Genomic DNA, 21084 nt, shown 5'->3' with positions numbered 1-21084 from the left:
TCAAAATTTGTGTTAAAAAATAGGAACAATAGTTCCAGTGTCACTATCTAGACTGGTGTACATGGAAAGTTTGAACGATCGTAGAAATTTTCTAGAATGACCTTGAACATTGTCAAATAATAAATCGATACAATCATTTACAGTTCCAACTAAAATCTCGACTGAGAAACTATTTAGAGAATCGAGTTGACCTTGAAGTAACCTTCAAAGGGCGAAAATAAAAGTATCATTTTTATCGAGTTAAAATTTGTGTTAAAAAATAGAAACAATTGTTCCAGTGTTATCTTCTAACATCGATACGACAGATGTCACTCGGATCGGTATTTTATCACGAGACACCCTGTACGTGCGATAACATTTCGAAATAAAAGTATCACTCGTATCGTGTTGAAGTTTGCGTTGAAAAATAGAAACGATCGTTTCTGTATCATTTTTCTCTAAAATCGATACGACGGATGTTACTCGTTTCATACCGAGACACCCGGTAGATGAAATAAGCTCTCGAAGACACCTCGTGTCTTTCTTTCGATCGATACTGTCGCAGCCACTGGGATCGAGCCTCTTTTCCAACGCGGTGTGCCTCCTTAGAAAACTGGTCGGGGATCTAAGGACATCCTGATACCGATGTTAATTTATTCTGAAATTGCACAGCCTGCGCCGGAAAGTCCCGAACAGTATTTACTCGTCGTGAGGTATTATACACGGACGGTATACTACGGTTAACATCGTTCCGTCGAGGCGAAAGAAAATGGGTGAAAAGCGACCATTGCGTTCTAATTGCAGAATATCGTGGACCGAAACCGGTGCGGGAACGAATGGACTCGGGGCAACAGTGAATTTACGAGTGTTGAGTTTCGAAAACAAACTCGCAAATCTGGGGAACGCTTGTCGCGAATTAAATAGGAAACAGCCGGGGCGTGCGGTTCTCGGCCGTGCGTCTATTCTGAACCCGCAGGTGTGCACCGTTTCCGATTCGCGATCGTTCGGCGCGCGGAATGAAACATTCTCGGGCGTAAAACCGATTATACGAGCGCAAGACTCCGCAGAACCGACCCAACCGCCCTACCGAGCTCCTCCTCCTCTCCCCCCCTCCTCTCGCTCTTACAGATGCCAAAACAGATCTTGACTGGTCGGTCGAAGTTGCCCGCGTTGCGAGAGATCGAGAACGGATAACCGGAAATAGGCTCGCTAATGCAACGACGCGCATCATTTCGACAAGTGATTTATGAAGAGATCGTACCGTTCGGGAATACCACTGGGGCTATTTGTCGAATTTTTCCGTACTCGTGTATTCGAATGCCTTGGCGATCGGTGACCGTGGAAATTCGAATACCGAAGCCCTCTTCGAATGATTTACCATTCGAATATCACGATACTGTTCAAATCATTGACTATACGAATACCATAGTAATATTCGAATACCACTGTATTATTCGAACAATTGACTATTCGAATACCACTGTACTATTCAAATAGTTGACTATTAGAATACTGGAATACTATTCGAATACTTAGTTATTCGAATACCATAATACTATTCGAATAATTCACAGTCAAACGAATTTTCTATTCAAAATAATTCACAGTCAAACGAATTTTTTATTCGAATAATTCACAGTCAGACGAATTTTCTATTCGAATAATTCACAGTTCGATGTACTGACTATTCGAATTCGAATAATTGATCGGTGTAATAAAAATTCGATCACCGCACGAATAATCGACTATTCCAATCCTATAGTTCGAATACTACTATTCGAAAAATCGACCGAGTGGGTACTATTCAAGTACTTGAGATTATTCGCGGTATTTGAATAGTATTCGTGGTGACTATCCCCTCCTCTTACCAAGCTAATGCGTTGCGCAAGGTCGCGCGCAAGTATCGAGGTTCTACCAAATCATTCACACTTGGAATAGACCGACTGAGCATACACTCTCCTCCCCTTTCAAGTGAAAAGATTAAAGACTCCGAAAAACGTACGATAGTCGACGAACTGAAAGGAAAAACGGAGATAAATAATCACCGTCGAGGAAGCGGGTTGATATGCAACCGGTAACGAAAATAAATTGATCGTACGCGAACATTGAGCACCGCTACGAGACGTATTTAGAATTTCCCCATTGAAACGATGACCTGGCCACGTGTTCGACCAACTCGTTGCACACGTGGTAATCTCCCACGCGTAAACGCATAGACGCGATACCGGGCCGAGGACCGACAAAGGTGCGATGCGATCGAATTTCCCGAGCAATCCACGGATCGATAACGGACGTACGCCACTTTAAACAGAACACGAATCGACGTGAAAGAGTTCGCGGTGCGACTGCACTGTACTAAAACCACGTTACACGCATTGCGAACGAAGTGTATCCCAACGTTATCGCTTATAGCCCGTGAAAAAGTATTTGCGAGTCACTTTCCAGTTCGACTTACCCTTTGAGGGTTATAAAATATTTACGACCAGCCGTCGACTTTGCGGAGTCTTTTATTTTGCTTTTAAGGAGGGTACAAGTACGGGGTACGGTGTAAAAAAAGAAAAACGAGACCGAGGTTATAACTTTTTATCGATCAGAATAATTGGACGGGACTTATTCGACTTATCAGTTCATTAATACGAAATAAAATTTGGATATTTTTCATCGCATCTTCGCGAAAGTCTCGTCAATGCATCGATGAGATTCTCCCAGTGACAACGAGTCCAAACACGGTTATTCCATCGTTATTCGAATCGTTGTAACATCAGTTTCGACCACCGAGCATATGTAGTGCGAGGCTCGCTCGCTGTCGCTCTGTCTCGCTCGCTCTCGTTGTATCCCATTCACTCGAGTCGGACAGTACACACGTGGCGAGGCCTCGACTCAAAATAAAAACCGCTCCACTGTTTCCAAGCGAACGGACGGTCCTGATTGAAAAGATTCTACCGAACGTTGCTATAAATTAATAGTAAATAGTACAATTGTATAAACGAAATAGTAAATAATCGATATTAATAAATAACAAATAGTACCGCAGTGGGAAGAAGTTATCCGCGCGAAAGTGACACAACCGAGGAGGTGAACGCACTCTAATATATTTCATAATTTAACCTCGTGAAGGATACTGGCACGTACGCGGACATTTAAGTTATTAACCTCGTAAGTTGTTCGTAATATTGCGACGTGGAAATAACAGTTAAAATTATGAACAAATTCACACGATCGAATGTGTCTCCGTGATACAACGCGGCGACAAGATTGATGGATGTCATGTTTTTGTTTACCTCGCGCACAAATAATTCGTCCCTCGGGAGGGTAAACAATATAAATTGCTCGGCGAATCAAAATACATTTTCCGTGCGTTCCACTTCGCGGAAGGAATTTTTCGCCCTAGTAAAGTCACAATAATTTTAGCCACGGATGATCCTCTTGGCAGAGACAACGTAGACGTTGGTTTTCTTTCGAGCGGTTCAGGTGTCCGAGTAACTTGGTCACGCTTCGATCGTACACACCGTATTTCGAAATATTTCGAGATCCTCGACGAGAACGATTCGAATCCAAAGAAATCGCGAAACGACGTACAAATACCCCGCGAAACATTCTTGTTTCATCGATCGGCTGGAAACCACCGTGTTTTCACGCGTGTTTCAAGTCGGATATCGGTTCGATCGCGTGCACGATCGCTCGACAGGGAAAAGCATTCGATTCTGCGGAATATGGAAAAAATACTGGCGCCACCGTCGCTCCGACCACTCGTGGTATGAATGGAAACGATTCGCGCGACGTTGCTTGCTCGGTTGTCCGAACCTCGGCGTAGGATCGACGTTTGGATAAACCTAAGCCCGAAGGAAACGAGGATTAATGACCGTCACGAGTGGTCGGAAACGGTGACGAGCGAGTAATCCCCCGAAGCACGTAAGAGAGCTCAAACATCAGCGAGAAACACACGCGTCAAGTTCGGAATAGGCGAATCGTTCGTTCGTTCGCTCGCAAAGTGACCGCTTTACGAGCTTAGACGCTGTCCGCGCTAAAGCTTTAACCTTTCCGAGAAACGGACACCGCTGAAATAAACACGTGCACGGTGACGTCACACGGCTCTCCGTGCCGGCATCGACCGAAAATATCTCGCCTGTCGTCGCGATTGTTGCATTGCCACGCGTCCATCGATCGAGCATCTCGCTCCGTCGCGCTTCTTTCTCGATACCTTGGACGATGTACAGTGCGGTTCAGGCGTCCGAGACCATTTCTTTAAAGGGGAACACCACCTTCCCGGTTCCACGAACTCGATATTTTTCTACGCATTCTCTCGAAGTTGAATATTTCGAGAACACTACCCCACACTACCGAGCTGAAATTTTACACATTAAATATTAAAATGCTCGAACCATGGACTCATTTTATTCCAATCGGCCCCCTTTCGTAACGTCGCGTTGAAACTGCTCGTCCCGATTGACTTGAGATTCGAATCGTATATTCGCGCTAACATTATCTTGCTCTCTGAGAAAACTTTAAACCTCTTGATTTTGTTCAACAATTTAATCTTCAGAAGCTTGCCTTTTCTAGAATAAAGAATATAAGTAACATCGAGACTAATATAGACTCTTGAAAGATCCAGCCACCTGTTAATTATGAATCACTGTAGCGTTCCAACGATAACTTCCCTCTGGTAAGCATATTCCATATGTGTTATTCGCCATTGCGCTCACTTTTTATGCTTTTTCCAACGCAAGGAAAGATAAAATGTTGGAACAAAAATGTACATAAATCTACATCCATAAAATTCTCCTATTGAACGTCACCTAAAGAATGTACCCGCATAGACCCCAACCTACTTGTTAATTGCAATTCAAAGCTATAGTAATCTTCATCCTGGTTTACAATCATAGTTAAATTATATATAATTATAAAATATACAATTCGTCTGAATGATGCCTGCATGTCTTGTTGCGACGAAGAAAATTTTATTTTCATTTATGCAGACTACAAAGTGGTTATAAATCAAAACAATCTATTATGTAGTTGCTTTTATTAAGTTCTTTCGTCGTTTATTGTAGCAAAGATCGTGTATTTTCAATTTGCTAAGTTCCAGTCGCGTGAACCGTCCTGTAACAACATACGTACACTTTCAATAAACAGTTCAACCTACTTCTGCAACGCAATGATATACTTTTTAGTTTCCCAGAAACACTTGCGGTTTTATGTGGCTATTCGAACGGCTCGAATTATGCAGTAAATTGTACGTGGTCGTTCGTCAAATATTTCAGACAAACAGGATCCGTATGACTGTAACGCAACGAGAAATAACTGAATGGCAAAACATTGAACACCTGTGAATACTTACAAGGGATGATGAAATTATAAATATATTATTAATGTTCCTACGCGAGCTCGTAAATTATTTTACACTGTATACAAGGGAAGTGTACGCTTAAAAAACAATCCTCGCAGAATAAACTTTCACACGTGATGAATATTCATGAAATGTTAAAGAAGTAACGAAAAAAAGTCGATCAGTATTTTTCAAATCCAGGAACTTATTTTAAACATTTGGAACTATTGCGCATCAATATTTTGCTTGGAAAAAAAAATTAAAAAAATGTTTTTTTACTGGTATTACAATTTAGTCCATTGTCCTTCAATTATTAGTGTAATCTTTTTGTAACTTTTTTTATAATATATTATGAACATAAAGTATGTTATATGGAGCAAATAGAAGATATAGTTTCTCACGTTTAATGAGGTATTTTTGCATGAAGCGTGCAGTGAATCAATACCCATTTTGTAAAACCAATAATTTGGTAATTAGTGAATTAATTTGCAACCTATTGAAAAAACACTTGTTACCTGAACTTGTAACGAGAGTATGCTAACTCATCTGAATAATTAACCATTTTAACCTTGGCAGCAACGCTTGAATGCTGAGCAACGTTTGATGAATAACCAAACACTGGACGTCCGATTTCCATTGTTTTGTACACCCATAGTCTCTCAACGTAAACCAGAGGTATCTGCTAGTCAGCGATGTTATGGTTTCCATTCTCTTTGCAACGCGAAGTTCGTATTTTGAACGCTTAACATTCGACTCTCGTGAAATATCTATCCAACGTCGGTACTGTAACAACCCTGGTGTTTACAAAAGTCAAACACGCCATATTCCAGATATTGTGTTGTTCCGATACGGTACTCTCAACCTTTGTAATGCATTTTCCCGGAAGTGACTTAAAATGGAGAAATGATTGGCGCGTGACTGGTCCATTCTTTGTTCCCTTAACGAAGCCACGATTCTCTTTAGTGACTAACAAAGGCATAATCGAAATATGGTCTTGATTGTTTTTCTCACAGACCACTGATTACAGATTTCACGAGCAATCGTGGGGTTTCAATCAGAGAAATAAGAAAATGAATACTTCCATGTTCGATACACGTAGACGGTTAATTTATCGACTCGTTGGGACTCACAAAGATGGTTCGAGGGACTCATGGATGTGTCCAATTGCTTCGTAAGAGAATGAGAGGGTGATTCACGAAGCTCGAATGGACGTTGTTATTGAAAAGATTATGGACAAAGAATTATCGAAGAACGACGCAGGTTTCAACGCTGCTGTTCAAGTATGGGACTCATCGGACCCAATATACGAAACCCTCGAACACGTATGACTCAATACAAAAGATTCGTGGACTCGTGGGGAGAGCTACGAACACGTGGGACCAGCTGTGCCTAACAACGAACTTCACGGGCCTTAGAGGTACAAGGCCCAATATAAGAAATCCCCTAACTCGTATTTCTCGAATTCGGGCTCATCTGTAGCGAGTCCCACGTGTCCAGTGCTGTCTACGTCGAGTTCTGCGAGTCCTGTGTCATTTATACTGGGACTTACGAGTTTGATGTAGTCTTACAGGGCCCAAAAGTGTAATGTGTTTTATACTGGGTCCCGTGTGATCCTATCGGGCCCTACGAGTCCAATGTACTCTGTATTTGATCTTAAAAATTCACTGCTTCCTATATTGGGCCTTACGAGTCCGGTGTACTCTGTATCGCATCTTAAAAATTCATTCTTTCCTATATCAGACCCTACGAGTCCTGTATACTCTGTACCGGATCTTAAAAATTCACTGCTTCCTATATTGGGCCCTACGAGTCCTGTGCACTCTGTATCGGATCTTAAAAATTCATTATTTCCTTTTTGGGCCTCACGAGTCTGATGTAGTCCGCATCAGGCCCTACACCACAGCCCTGTTCGTGCAATGAGTTACGAATGACCCCATGATAAAAAATAGGTGGTCGAAATGTCATCTCATCGACCAAAGGTCGATACAAATTTTTTTTTCCTTTTTTTTTCGAATTCCGCGCTCCAATATAATTTCATTAAAAATGCAAACTCGCTAGGCTGGACACGCAACGTGTGAAGAACATTGACCATGCATGAGACCTGGAAAAGCGATCGGACCTCCTTCCAGGTCTCTTGAGAACCCCACCCGGGCGATCCTGGCGTGCAGAAAATCGTAAAGCGTCTGGTGGAGATTACCTTGGCGTGGAAGACAATTCCACGGTGAAACGCCTCCTCGCTGTGCAGCGGAATCCTCGTGTCGTACTCGTCATTATGTACGAGATTGTATTGCTTCTTAGAGGGCATGCTTGGCCCAACTTCATCCGATTATGCTCGTCCAGTCTCGCTGAAACATTAGACGGGGTATTAGCGCTCGATGTTATCGTTTCGTCTCTCGTAAAACTTTCAACGAAAACAAACGTACTCCTAGCCCCGTGCACAGATCGTTCGATCCTTCCCCTCCCCCCACACCCTCGCCCTCCCACTCTACCCCGTCCGGCGTCTACGTTTAACGGCTAAAATTAAGCGGATCGCGGCACATCGCTTTAGCGCGTTGTTTCGTTGTTCCCACGTCTCGTAGCCGACGGTTGGAACGTTTAAAAAACAAAAAAAAAAATAAAGGTAATTTTGAGATACGGTTGCTCACGGCGGTAACCATTACGGGGCTTCCTTTGTTTCCACCTCTTTAACCCTTCCCCTGCTGAATTAATCAGCGACGAGGAATAAGAATAATTTCGCTACTTGAACCCGGTGTAACGAATTGTGACTTGAAAGCGGGCGGAGCTAAATGGAATTAATCAGCGACGAGGAAACTCTCTTCGTTGAATCGATTTCATAATTTATTGTTTAATGGTTGTATTTGTGTGGGTGTATTGTTTAATGGTTGTATTTGTATTTGTGTGTGTATTGTTTAATGGTTGTATTTGTATTTGTGTGTGTATTGTTTAATGGTTGTATTTGTATTTGTGTATATACATATATATATAAAATTATATATATATATATATAAAATTAAATAACGAAGTAAACGATTATACAGCATTGTTCGAAACAATAAAAAGAAAGGTATATACCCGGTGTTATCTTAAACGCGAGCACGTAGAACAATATTATTACCGACGGTGGAGTACCCTCGCGGCAGTTAAAAGGTTAACGATCCTTTGTTCGCTAACGCTCCGACGATGCGCAGTAATTTTAATTAATATTAGGATGTGCGCTTAATGACAGATGTAGGAGAGTTCTTTAACCCTTTCACCGTGATAGAACCAATCGTGGGGCTTCGAACCAGAGACTATAGTCGGAACGGAATCAATTGTCCGTTCAAGGTCACCTCACGGCTCGTGAATCACACGAAACGTAAACTCACTCGCTCGCTCGAGCGACGCGACGGGGGTAGTCTCCCGGTGGCCTTGAGCAGCCAGTTAATTTTATTTCAACTTCGGGCGCTTCTCCACGAATAGAATTGTTGTATTTATAGTGATTATTCACCGTGTTAACAACCTCATCGATTATAAAACTTTGAAATTAAAGGGGAAAGGTTCGTAAGTGTGCCCGGAGCGAAAAATTCACCAGAAATCGAGGAATATCTTAATATGTGTTTTAATAAAGATAAACAATGAAGAATTATTTCGAAGAAATAATCAATCTCGCACAAGATATACATCCACTGATTTTCAATCCCGATCGAATTATTCCTTCGCAGGAACGAACGAAAACGCAAAGAAACGCTCCCCTGGCTCCCTCGTTTCTCCTTCATCGATTCCAACTGTACATTCACTGAAAAAAAATGTTTGCATTCGAATAATAGTTTCTATCCGGTTGGACGCCGGGTGATTCAGCCGAGTCACCCTATACGATCCACCGAAGCGGAAGGGACGCGCGAGACTCGCGGCCACTGCGTCACACTGATTTCTACCCCGATGACTAACTCGCCCAAGGTAAACGCAATCGCCCTTGAACAGAGAATCGATGCCTCCTGGATGAAACGTGTACACCTACCCCGAGCGAATCACGCGCGTTGATCTTAATTTTCACGAGAAAATTCGACCGACCAACACCGGCCACTGTCCACTATCTATTCACGACCGACCCTCGTTTCAGCTCGTCGCGGTGTTTTGCTCTCTGAGAATAGTACGATCGCTATTTAAGTCCAACGAAGACCGAACTATATTCGCGACCGACCCTCGTTTCAGCTCGTCGCGATGTTTTGCTCTTTGAGAATAGTACGATCGCTATTTAAGTTCAACGAAGACTGACAGGGTGAGTTTACGATCCGGACGAACACCATGCGAACGAAACCCGAGCTTAAATTATATTAGCCGTATCTGGCCAGCGGTTTCGATAAAAAAATTGCATCAAACCGACCAGACCGGGGGGAAGCAGCGTGCCACCGAGCACGTGTTGCAAGTGGTACCCGCGTTCAAGGTCAGCCGCGAGAGACCTATACGGCCCGTAGCTGACGCACGTCTGACGTTTCAGATCGAGTCCGAAGGTGCACACGGGTGAACAAAAAGGCAGGGAGAGGCCGAAGATAGCATCGAGGCCGAGAATAAGTACCGATTTCCTGTGGTCGTCCGATGCACGGTCTCACTGTCTCACTCTACCCCTGATTGGACGGCTCTCATTCATGGGAATGAACCGCCAGGTGGCCTGGGGTCCCTCAGTCGACGACGTGTATTCTTCGACGACGGAATGCAGCTGCCCTGTATACGGTCATTGGTAACATCGATGACGGACTTAACCTTTTAACTCGACTACACTCCACTCGAAAGATGACAATACTATTCTGGATGCTCGGATTAAGGACAACACCGGATACAGAGATACTTGTTTTCACTTCTTTATTTCAATTTTAAATCGAACATACATTTACGAGTACAGTAGAAAAGTAAATCGTGAAATCAACTCGGCGCAGATTCAGTTCGAATCTTGATTGGGAGTGATTCCCCGCTTTCTAGTCACGGTAGATTCGAAGTGACGAAGTTTCACGAAATTATGTAACGCGAGACACGTTTGTTGTTACCCGAATGAGGTAGGTAACTTCTACCCCGCTTTCAAGCAATGCAAAAAATTCGGTTTACTAGAAAGCGGGGTGAAGTTACCGTTGCCTGTTGCACACGATGGTAGGTTACAATAATAATAGTTTCTTTATTATTATTACGAAGATCGGTGTAATATTAGTAAGTTATTGATCGAATATCAACGTATGGTAATGTGTGAAAAATAGAGTGACCTTGAAATCTCTGAACAAAAATTTTCCTTGCGGTGTGTTCGCTGTTTGAAATTACGTAAGACAATTAAATAACTCGTTTCAGTAGGGACACGCTGTACATTGTGCAATTTCGATAATAATTTCAATGTCAGAATCGTGAAAATGTAACCGTTGTTTAAAATATTCTTATCTTTTTATCTTCGATATTCTTCTACGGAAGGTTGAACAACTTTTTTTTTTACATCGCCGCTGAAAATTGGGTATGCATAAATTTTCCATGACTGACCTATTTATGAAACTATACATTACGTCCTCCCCTTGTTCTCCTCTTTTTTGGTGGCACAAGCTTCCCCCAACGCGCAACAAAACGCCACGAGATTAATCTCCCGTTCCTTTCTCGTAGCCTCAAAAAGAAGAAAAACGCACTGAATTCAAGAACACAATCTTCTTTTGTTAGATCTACGCGGTTGGCGACCCTACCTCGGATCGACAGGTTCTCCCCCCATTCGGCAAGAAGTACCGGGTGGCGGGTACAAAACTTTAAAACCACCGCCAGCACCATCTGCCTCGACTTTTTGCTCGTCGGTATCTTCGTCGAGTTTGTTCTTACCGAAGCTATAAATACTCGCAAATTAACGATTTTACTTATGCTCTAAGCTTACTTATCTCATCTTTTTTTTTTTTTACGCTCTGAAATCACAAATCCGTTTTTTATCTTGCCCCGGATTGTGGTTACCAGGTTCTTTTTTTAAAAGAATTTTATTTCATTTCGGTGCATTTGTTAACACCTGAATTACTTTCAATAAATTTAAATCGAATAAAAATTCCGTCGAGGAACACCCGGATACAGGGAACGTGAATTATTCAAACATTTGTCTCCGAACACTACAAATCAAAAAATAAAATATATAAAAATAACGAACAACCGATCTTCCAATATTTGTATTTGAACAAAAAAAAAAATAAGTATCGTGACGGGAATGATATGGCGAAATAACGATAATAATAAATGACAAATGGCATTTGAATTTGAAAAATCTCTTTGTCGTTGATGAAAATATAGACAAATAGAATTTCGAGTAAAATGGAATACCTCCTAGTAAGTAATACAGTATTTATACTTCTGCCCTAATGGAGTTACAGTTGCGTGCACATTTTAAGGGCGTAAAATCAAGCTTGGGGAAAAAAATACAAATATGGGGAACATCAAAGGTACCGAGGAGCTATGTTATAGAGTATACGGGGATAGGCTGATGATATCCTCGGGCGTAGAAAAAGGCCGAGTCAGAAAACAAAAGACCGTAGGGGAGAAACGACATGGGGTGAACGAAAGAGAAAAGAAGTCTTACGTATTAGTCGTACAGTCATCGCGAAGATTCTATCCTGACGATAATTTCACTACCCCACGCGAAACGAAATCACGTTTCATTTTCGTGCCTCGACCAATGACCAGTTGGACCGGCGTGGGAATAATATATTGTGAAAATAAAAGTGCTAAGAAAAGAAAATAATACCAAAAAAATGTCCACTTACAAGTACATCGAATCGAACAAAATCGGGTGTAAAAGGGTTAAAGAAATTCCACGATGGAGTAAATTAAAATTTCAGCGAGAAAAATGGCAGCAGGTGATAACGTTAAGGACACTTGGAGGTTAACTAAATCCCTTTTGGCTCATCGTATGTACCACTTTATTTCTCTTTTATTAAAAAACAATATACACATATTATATACAGAAAAGTGTCTTTGTTTTTTTCTTTTGACGTAAATATAGAGAACGTACCGTGATATATAAATATTACTTTAAGGTCAATAGGTAATACAAAAAAAGAACGCACTTTCATTTGTTACTGCTTCAAGGTTAGTCATCTTTATGTTCCAGTTGTCCGTATGAATTTCGACCGAAGCTCGAATAGATATTTTTTTTATTCACATTCGATGTACGAAGAGGACAAGGAAAGTCGTAAAGGAAAAGGTAAAGTAAGGATAGGAATAGCTAGCAACCTTATATCGCTCGAGACGGCCGCGCATGGATTTATTCTTCGAACTGGAATTCACGCCGTTCGGTTGACTGCGTCTGTTTGTAAACGAATTCATGGACCGCTTAAAGGAGACTCCACGCGTGTAGCAAGATGATTCTCAGCATCTCGATCATATTTACACTTGTAACTTTTAACGGGCTCGCGTTATCGAAACCCTGTGGCTCCGGTCGGATCGAAAACCGTGTCATTTTTTCGATACGCCGGCGAAACACCCACGTCGCATCGAATAAAGGCCGATTCACAAACGTCGAACGTTTGTTGCGTTTAGCGTTACGCTCGTGTCGCCTATTGGGCGTAACGTGCCTATGAGAACCTTCCGTAAGTAAACGTTCGAGCGCGTTCTGCGCATGACACGCGCAGGAACGTGGCTTTAGGTTTTACAGTAGTCTTCGTCGAGCGAAGCAAGCGTTGCGTTCCGTGTACCACTCTGGACCCACCTTAAAGCCATGAAAGCGATTTCGTTACACGCGGCAGCTGCCACCTTATCTCTGTATCTTTCCGTGACCATTGCCGAACGCGGGATCAGGATTTACGTTTATTATTACCGGAGAGCTGAATTCGCGTCCCGTGAAAGGGCTAATTGATGACACCGTTTTATTACATTAATACAAGTCGTTGGTCGTAAATGGTGGGAACGCTGAAGTATGGAGATAATCTTTTAATTCTCGGCCGGTGGGCCTCGCACTCTAACGAGTAATACACACGGAACTACTCTATATTTTTGCTTTTATGACAGATTTCAGGCTCGCGATATTTTTGCTCTTACACGGAATTCAATCTCTTCTCGTTCACGTAATTAAATAATTACACAGAGGATATCTTAATACCACTTGATGGACGAAAATACTTTGGTAATTAATTTTGGCGACGCTAAAGTTAAAGAAGATTTTATTAGAAATCTTTCAATTTGTGATTCCTACTGTTTCGCGAGTAATTGGAAAATTGCCCGTTACTACGCCCAGCGTGGTGCCTCGATTCTATAATAATAGTAATATAGGTAATAACAGTGTGATTATAATACTCGAGGATGATCCGCGGCAAAAGTGAAATACAAACCGTTGTCTTTTCAATGGCAATTTCGATTTCGTACACCATTGGGTGTAACGGTTTATTTTTCTAATTAACGTAGACATTTTTCGAAGAACCAAGAATCAGTGGAATCTAATAGAGTAATACGAGAGAAAATATTCAACCGAAACGACCACTCATCGTTACGGGTAGTTTCGATAGAATTTTATTTTAATTAACACATTTAAATGAATTCTGTGTAACGGATTTTTTTGTCGAACTGGATGAATCATTTACTGTCAAACTTTCGTCGATCCTACTTTTCCAACGAGTTTACCGCTGTTCCACGAAAAAAAAAAAAAAGGTAAATGACACCGCTTTGTCAATTACAGGTAACGTGGAAAGATAAACGCTGACGGAATAGGAAGCAGTTTTATTACATCCGTTTTAACGGTACGCGATCTCCGCGAAATTACAAATACGAAGAAAAAGGTTCGTAACAGTTTCTGGCACTATCTGCGAATAGAAAGTCATATTTCGTGGAAAAATATGACCGAGCTATTTCCTAAAAGGAACTACTGGATGGTTATCGATGCACTGACTACGTTTACACGCATAAACCGCCTGGCTCGTTTCATTTGCCCTTCCTATTCCACGTCAAGCAGTCTGAATTAATTTGAGAAGAAAATATAATTTACATTGAATACCCGCACTGTTCCACGGCATCGTAACAAGCCTCTAATGCCGTAAAATATTTTTTATCGCTCGTAAATAATTGTTAGGAAACTCCACGTTCAGCATAAAACATTGTTATTGCCGCTCGGTTTATTGTTAATCAGATACTATTTTATGCGGGAGAAAAGCGATCATGGGAAAAAAAAGGCTCGGTATATAATCACGGGGGCACGGTATTAAATGTTCAAAATTATAAAGTGAAATTTCTTGAACAGTTAATAATCAAAGAGTCGTGTGCGCGGCAATAAAACATTGATAATTGCGCGTCGAATCGTCTTGAAATATTTATTATCAGTGATTTACATTAATACGAAACGTAATATAAAAATAATACAAGATTTAATGTAACCCCGTGCACCGGGTCAAATACGGACACGATAACAATAACGATAACAATGGAATGTTAACAATCATGAAAAGTATTAATTCGTACTCAAAATTTATAAAATTGATCAAATTTACAAGAGTTTCACCGAACTAAAAATTACCGTATACTGTTAGAAAAATATTTGTCGATAAATATATACAATCTGTAAAGAAAAACAACGATAACAATGGAATATTAACAATCGCGAAAAGTATTAAATCGTACCCAAAATTTATAAAATTGATCAAATTTACAGGAGTTTCACCGAACCAGAAATTGCCGTATATTGTTGGAAAAATATTTGTCAATAAATACATGTACAATGTGTAAGGAAAAATAAATCGATTTATTTTTAATTGTATTTTGTGCGCGATTAATCGGACACGTTGGCCATGAAAAGGTTAACGCGAACCGCACGGTTAAATGTGCAAGTTCGATACGCTCCCGCGATAGATAGATAGAAAAAAAAAATGCGTTCGCGTTAGAAATTATACGCGAAAGATCTTGAAAAAAGTTAATTGTTAAAGGGACGCACGCGCGGCCGCGTCGGGACGCGAGAGTTCAAGTACCGCCGGAGGTTGCATCTTTGTGCGGGCACACCTGAATTAAGTGGCATTCACACGGCCGTCCGTGGATCGAACAAAGAGAGGCGTTCTTGTACCTACAACCGCGTCTAGCTATCGCAGCAATAAGTATAGAACGGTAAACGCGCGCCGCATACTCATTTGTACGTCCGTCTGATCCGTTTGTAATGCATCGTCCATCGTGAATAGAATCCGTGAAGGAAACGTGCTTTAACACGATCTCCCGTATAATCCCGACCTTTTTCTTACGTGGACAATCAGATTCACCATGTTTAGGATTAGATTTTCAAAATGGCCGCGACTCTTCGCGCGAGACCGCATTACCGGCGTTGAGTTTGCATTAATTCCACGCGTCTCGTTATCAACGGAGAATTTGTTGCGCAGATACCGTAAAAATGTTGTACACTGTACCGTGGATCCGAACGCAACGTAAATCCACAAACGTTTACAGGTTCGAACATAACCTCCGATTGCTTTTAAAATTTTAATCCTTACTCAACCCTTTTACTCGCGTACGATGTTATTTTAAATTTCATTTTTAACACAGATGTATATTTCGACGAGTTTTGAATAAATACTATTGGTTTGTATCATACCGTGAGCCTGGAGTTCAATTTGTTATTCAACGGTTGTAGTTTCATGCCTGAGCAAAGTTTTGTTTCTAACTTTGGAAAGTGTTATGATGCAACAAGTGACGATTAAATAATACTGCGGAATAACCGAAGAATTCAAATGCAACGCTGTGTAAATTTAAAATGACAATTGAATAGGTAATCGTAACCATGGAAACTATAGATATTAGGGGATTAGACGAAGATTAAGAACATTTTAATTTTCGACGACAGCGCCACCGAAAATTTGCTTCGACTTGACGAAGATACGGTGACTTTAAATTTATCGGTCAATGTACGAAGAATGTTGCAAATACGAAACGGAGAATTATTTTTCCAAAGAATTCAAGAATTTTATAAATATTTCACGCGAGCCAAGTTAGTTCGCTGTTTATAAATATGGCTGGACGACGCGAAGGAGACTCGTCGGAAACTGAGTCAAAGTGAAGGACCTCATTTAGCACCCCACGTGCTATCGAACGTGCGTTTTACGGGCCGTGAGCATATATCCCGCTACTTTCGCGCGAGTCGTTAATTTCAGTGCAAAATCCATTGGTTTTTCACGATTTACAGCGCGCCCCTTACGGCAGCGAACCGTAGAAACGAAAGCCGAAAACAAAACGACCGAGAACAGTCGCGTACGGAAGAATGAGCGGGAAATATTTATACACGAAATTCAAGTGTTTCGCCACCTATGAAATGTAAAAGTGGAGACTCTCTCGTGCCGGTCTAAATTATTCAGCGAAAACGATCATAGCGTTTGAAAACAGTTTGCCTATTAAAACTAGCGCGAAGGAAACGAAGGATGCTGCAACAATGAACAATTGATCAGGCAGGAAACTATTCCTGGCAAAAGTAGTACTCGTGAGTTTGCAAAAAAAAAGAAGACGGCAGTTAACGAGTTGCGTGGGAAACAAAACGAAATTTAAATTACAGAACATCTTAGAATAGGTAGTGTAATATCAAGTGGAACAATCCTTGCGTGAAAATAAATCGAAAATGTAAAATAAAGTTTGCCTACACGTGACTACATTTTGACGGAAATCAAGTTTGAAGATGTATATCGTGCGCTCGATTGAATCTGGACTGCACGGAACTCTGCGAGTCTATCGTGTTTATATGCATAGTATACAAAGCTACAAGTTAACGTCTTTTACGTAGGTTGTGAGGCGATAATTCTTCGAATGCTCGAACAAGTTGTTCTTTTAATTATAAAAGGTTGACGTTATTTTCTCTGTGAAAAAAAATATACTTCGAAATTAAATTTTCTCGAGAACGAAAGTTCGTGCGTAAAATCCCATTCCGCGCTATTAATTTATTTTCTTGGCAGAAAATCCATCACCGCGGGTTGCACTATACATTTCGAGAAGACGTATAAAGTTCGACGATCGGGTGTTTAACGTCTGGCGAATATCAAATCTCGATACTTTGTAGAGAGTGGTCTTACCTGCTAGCCGATTGGACGATCGAACCTGGACGGTCCTCATTAACCGGTTCGATTCGTGTTCCTGACAAGAACGACCGAGACACGGTCCTTGCCCGAAAATCGGCTCCCTTTGTGAATGCAGCTTAACGGTGGTAGGCAGGCCAGTCAGCCAGGAGAAATATGCACACATTCAGGTTCCGCCGTTGGTGAAGGACCAACCACACTGACGCCCCATGGCGCGGATTATATACACTCTCCAACACACAGACCGTCCGACCTCTCTCTCTTCTTGGAAACAGATGACAGAGTGACTCGGTCACCGTAACCCACCAGACGTCCCACGGGAGACACCTTTACGTCGCGAACTTACTCGACGCAACGCGACCACTTGATCATCGTACGTATACGTGCCACCGGCCTTATCGGCCTCTTTCGTTTTTGTCTTAACTCCTCTTTCTATTCGCGCTAATTCGCCCGTTCGCGCGTCTGTTCTTTTCACGCGCGAACACGAGGAGAACACGCAGGTCTCGTCGAGCGACACACCAGCGTGTATTAACTGGGAGAAAGGGAACGCAGTGCACGGGTCCGCGACGCAAGCACGCGCGAGATAACGAGGAAGGGATGCGGCCACTAGCGTTCGAATCGCACCACTACCTTCGTACCGTCTTTTAATAACGTCGAACGACCGCGACACCACGAGCACACCATGCTCCTCCGACCGTCCTATGGATCTTTTTTTCTCTATTCTACGATTTCGGAGGCTCGAAGGCTGCTGCGCGACGCTTACATCGTTTTTTCGTCCGTTTCGTTCTCCGTTGTTCCGGCCGTGCGATCGCGAGGAAGGAGCGCGCGCTTCAGAGAAGCACCGTGCACGCCGTGCACGATCGTGGTACGTACAGCCCTCCGGGGTCCCGTGCAAATCACCCCCACCGTCGACAGAACCGGCATCATACTGAAAACCGGCTGGTATGTGTGTATCCTTCGAGCACGAAGCGGGAATGTGTCGCTGATGAACCGACATCTATCGGAACAATGGACAGGTGTGTCGTCGAAATCATCGGTACGAGCGAATCGTTTTTCGGGGGTACTCAACCTGAATTTCAAAATAATTTCTCGATTAACGTTCATGTTCATTTCTGAGCTATTAACCGGACCTGTTGTTCAGGTTTTCGTTAATTTTTAAACCACTAATATTTTAAACGAATTGCTAAACCCCTGGTCATTTTCAGGTGAACAATAGGATTTTTAGTGAATCGATAAATCCTGACGAATTTTGAAACGATTAATAAAACTTTCGATAAATCAAAAGATTTCTATCGATGTTGAAGCAATCGATCCTATAGGAACGAAACTAGTAAAATATAAAAATGAATCGAAACAAGCACTACGGTATGCAAGTTCCAGTCTAGCTCACGAATAGTTCATGCTGCACCGAATATAAAAACAACGCGCGAGTTAAAACTGTGTTACTTAGCGCTTATCTCTCAGAGTGGTCGATGATTGAAAGTTTAAGATATGAATACCGTTACCTGCATAGCACCTGTGAATATCGCCGTTATCAAATATTGTACGTATCTTTTTTTTATATTTTTTTAATTATTATAATTCGATTGTGATAATTATTGTAATTTTTATTAAACAAATTGTTACACGATATTCAATTTGGTTCAAAATGTAATTAATGTCACCTATAAAATTAACATAATAAATTATAATTTGTGTGAGAATATTTATTCAATCCGAAGAAATTAGATACTGCAATAAAAATTGTACTTTCAATTCCTTATTATTTAAATGCGCGCCATTTTGGTATTTCAAATTATATTTTCGAATAAATGTTACATTTTTGTTCGTTAACGAGTGTTTCGTTCGTTTTGAAACTTTGTCGAGAAGCGAGGATGTCTACCAAGTAATTTGCATTTGAAAAAAAATACATTTAAAAGTATTATAAGTATCTTTGGACATTTGACCTTACATAATAATTTGAATTCAAATAGATATTCGCGATTTATTTACAGGGGGTAAAAGAGATGAAACATTAATATTACCAGCAAATGATTCTATCAGTGCCACCTTAGATACTGATCAGGTAAATATATAATTGTGTTTAATAAAATTATAAGCAAATATTATACACTTTACTTGAAAATGTTTTAATTTTTAGTTATGTGCAAAGACCACTGTCATGATTAGTCCACACTTCAAAGAAGATTGTATGTGGTTAAATGGAAAGTAAGTTCTAAGAGTTTATGTATGTCAGAGATAAGTTACAATCAAATGCAATATAATTTTTCAGTAAAGAAGATATCAGAAGCCCTAGATTGCAAAATTGTTTGGCAGAAAGTATGTAATTATATGCAGAAGTACAGAATTTTCGAAAAGTTACATAAATAATGTAGTATACTATTTTAGTTAGAAAACGAGCAGCACGTTCTGATCTTTCAAGACAATGGAAAATTCACATTTGCTCAGAGAACAATTTTCCAACTGCAGCTGGATTAGCTTCTAGTGCAGCAGGTTACGCTTGTCTTGTAGTAGCTCTTGCTAAGCTATATGAAGTAGAGGTATTTTTAACAGAATTTCTTATTACATAGAGCATAATATTAAGTACACTCTTTATTTCTGTCTTCAACCATCTATTATTATATTCTAGGGTGATATTAGTTCAATTGCTCGTATTGGATCTGGATCAGCATGTCGTAGTGTCCTGGGAGGCTTTGTAAGGTGGCACATGGGTTCTGAACCCAATGGGATCGATAGTATAGCAAAGCAAATAGTTCCTGCTTCTTATTGGCCAGAAATGAGAATTTTAATATTAGTTGTATGTATTGTTTGTTAACTGCTTTTACATCAATTACAGTAAATAGTCTTACAACAATGCATTTTTCTATAGGTAAATGACTTGAAAAAAAAAGTTTCTAGTGCAATTGGAATGAGAAGAAGTATGAAAACATCTGAGTTATTGAAACATAGAGTAAAACATATTGTTCCTGAAATGACAAATAAAATGCAGGAAGCAATAATTAAAAGAGATTTTAAAACATTTGCTGAATTAACAATGAAGGATTCTAATCAAATGCATGCAGTAGTTTTAGATACATATCCACCGTGTACCTACATGAATGACATTTCACATGCAGTTGTTGATCTTATTCATTCCTATAATAATGCAGTTAACGATACTAAGGTATTAAAAATACTAACATCTTGTGTCCTTAAGTTTCAGAATTGATAGATGTTAAAATTCTAATAAATCTGGAGTTGTTTTTTTAGGTTGCATATACATATGATGCAGGACCAAACACGACTTTGTATCTTTTAGAAAATAATGTGCCAGAGATTATGGGGATACTGGATTACTTTTTCCCACCATTACAAGATAATTTAGTAGAATATAGAAAAGGATTACCTATTGAAGTGATTAAGCCTTCACAAGTAAATATTATTCTGTCTATATAAAGTTTTATTTTATGTAGAATATATTAATACAGATAACTACTTAATCTTTTTTAGGACCTCTTAAGTAAAATAAACGTACAAAAACATGCTCCAGGGTGTTTCAAATATACGATTTATACTCGAGTTGGAGATGGTCCCAAGTATCTTCTAGATTCTAAAGATCATCTTTTAGATAATCAAGGATGGCCAATTAAACGTGTCTAATGTTTCATATTATGAGAAACGTTTATAATTTATTTTGAAGTGGAATACTGGTATTTTTATTTATTATACAATGGAAAATAAAGGGTTGTCTGTATTGTTGTTTCTTGATACTTTTTTTGTTAACAGTAATTCCTT

The 21084-nt window shown here is 40.4% G+C and overlaps 5 protein-coding genes across 10 annotated transcripts in view; 4 read left to right on the top strand and 1 right to left on the bottom strand.

Moving 5' to 3' along the window:
* LOC143148703 (uncharacterized) overlaps positions 1 to 11233 on the top strand; it is a 47761-nt gene extending 36528 nt beyond the window's left edge. For 4 of the 5 annotated variants that reach the window (XM_076315305.1, XM_076315306.1, XM_076315303.1 and 1 more), the window contains one exon: positions 9783 to 10934. In XM_076315305.1, coding sequence (XP_076171420.1) covers positions 9783 to 10026 — 244 coding nt within the window. In that variant the 3' untranslated portion in view covers positions 10027 to 10934. Of the gene's footprint in view, positions 1 to 9782; positions 10935 to 10972 lie in introns of those variants that run through there. The other variant, XM_076315307.1, reaches the window with a different exon arrangement.
* LOC143148695 (carboxyl-terminal PDZ ligand of neuronal nitric oxide synthase protein) overlaps positions 1 to 17446 on the bottom strand; it is a 49444-nt gene extending 31998 nt beyond the window's left edge. Inside the window, exons 1-2 of the mRNA XM_076315284.1 lie at positions 17308 to 17446; positions 7503 to 7650 (exon numbers count right to left, since the gene is read on the bottom strand). Of these exons, the coding sequence (XP_076171399.1) occupies positions 7503 to 7610 (108 nt within the window). The 5' untranslated portion in view covers positions 7611 to 7650; positions 17308 to 17446. The remainder of the gene's footprint in view (positions 1 to 7502; positions 7651 to 17307) is intronic.
* Positions 11485 to 13862, top strand: LOC143148253 (uncharacterized). Its single transcript, XM_076314423.1, has 2 exons — positions 11485 to 12192; positions 12396 to 13862. Exons 1-2 carry the CDS (start codon positions 12132 to 12134, stop codon positions 12647 to 12649), a joined length of 315 nt encoding a protein of 104 aa, XP_076170538.1. The 5' UTR covers positions 11485 to 12131; the 3' UTR covers positions 12650 to 13862.
* On the top strand, positions 17170 to 18563 carry LOC143148701 (uncharacterized). 2 transcript variants are annotated; one of them, XM_076315300.1, is made up of 2 exons: positions 17170 to 18346; positions 18516 to 18563. In XM_076315300.1, exons 1-2 carry the CDS (start codon positions 17993 to 17995, stop codon positions 18561 to 18563), a joined length of 402 nt encoding a protein of 133 aa, XP_076171415.1. In that variant the 5' UTR covers positions 17170 to 17992. The 2 variants fall into 2 exon arrangements, with proteins under 2 accessions (XP_076171415.1, XP_076171416.1); XM_076315301.1 differs by having other exon boundaries at positions 18516 to 18562.
* Positions 18564 to 18675: 112 nt separating this feature from the next.
* Positions 18676 to 21051, top strand: Mvd (mevalonate diphosphate decarboxylase). Its single transcript, XM_076315296.1, has 9 exons — positions 18676 to 18853; positions 19305 to 19375; positions 19451 to 19518; positions 19583 to 19629; positions 19699 to 19850; positions 19940 to 20107; positions 20180 to 20473; positions 20560 to 20721; positions 20800 to 21051. Exons 1-9 carry the CDS (start codon positions 18802 to 18804, stop codon positions 20947 to 20949), a joined length of 1164 nt encoding a protein of 387 aa, XP_076171411.1. The 5' UTR covers positions 18676 to 18801; the 3' UTR covers positions 20950 to 21051.
* Positions 21052 to 21084: the final 33 nt, after the last annotated feature.

This window comes from Ptiloglossa arizonensis, chromosome 6 (assembly GCF_051014685.1).
Source record: "Ptiloglossa arizonensis isolate GNS036 chromosome 6, iyPtiAriz1_principal, whole genome shotgun sequence".
Lineage (NCBI taxonomy): Eukaryota > Metazoa > Arthropoda > Insecta > Hymenoptera > Colletidae > Ptiloglossa > Ptiloglossa arizonensis.
Note: the sequence above shows the minus strand (reverse complement) of the source record. Positions and strands in the feature narration are given on the sequence as shown.

Coding starts and splice junctions, on each gene's coding strand:
- LOC143148253 (XM_076314423.1), top strand. CDS start 12,132: ATGGCAGCAGGTGATAACGTTAAGGACACTTGGAGGTTAACTAAATCC. Junction 12,193..12,395: donor TAAATCCCTTTTGGCTCATC/GTATGTACCACT, acceptor TTTATGTTCCAG/TTGTCCGTATGAATTTCGAC.
- LOC143148701 (XM_076315300.1), top strand. CDS start 17,993: ATGCTCCTCCGACCGTCCTATGGATCTTTTTTTCTCTATTCTACGATT. Junction 18,347..18,515: donor GTGTGTCGTCGAAATCATCG/GTACGAGCGAAT, acceptor GGTCATTTTCAG/GTGAACAATAGGATTTTTAG.
- Mvd (XM_076315296.1), top strand. CDS start 18,802: ATGAATACCGTTACCTGCATAGCACCTGTGAATATCGCCGTTATCAAA. Junction 19,630..19,698: donor GCAAAATTGTTTGGCAGAAA/GTATGTAATTAT, acceptor ATACTATTTTAG/TTAGAAAACGAGCAGCACGT. Junction 19,851..19,939: donor CTAAGCTATATGAAGTAGAG/GTATTTTTAACA, acceptor ATTATATTCTAG/GGTGATATTAGTTCAATTGC.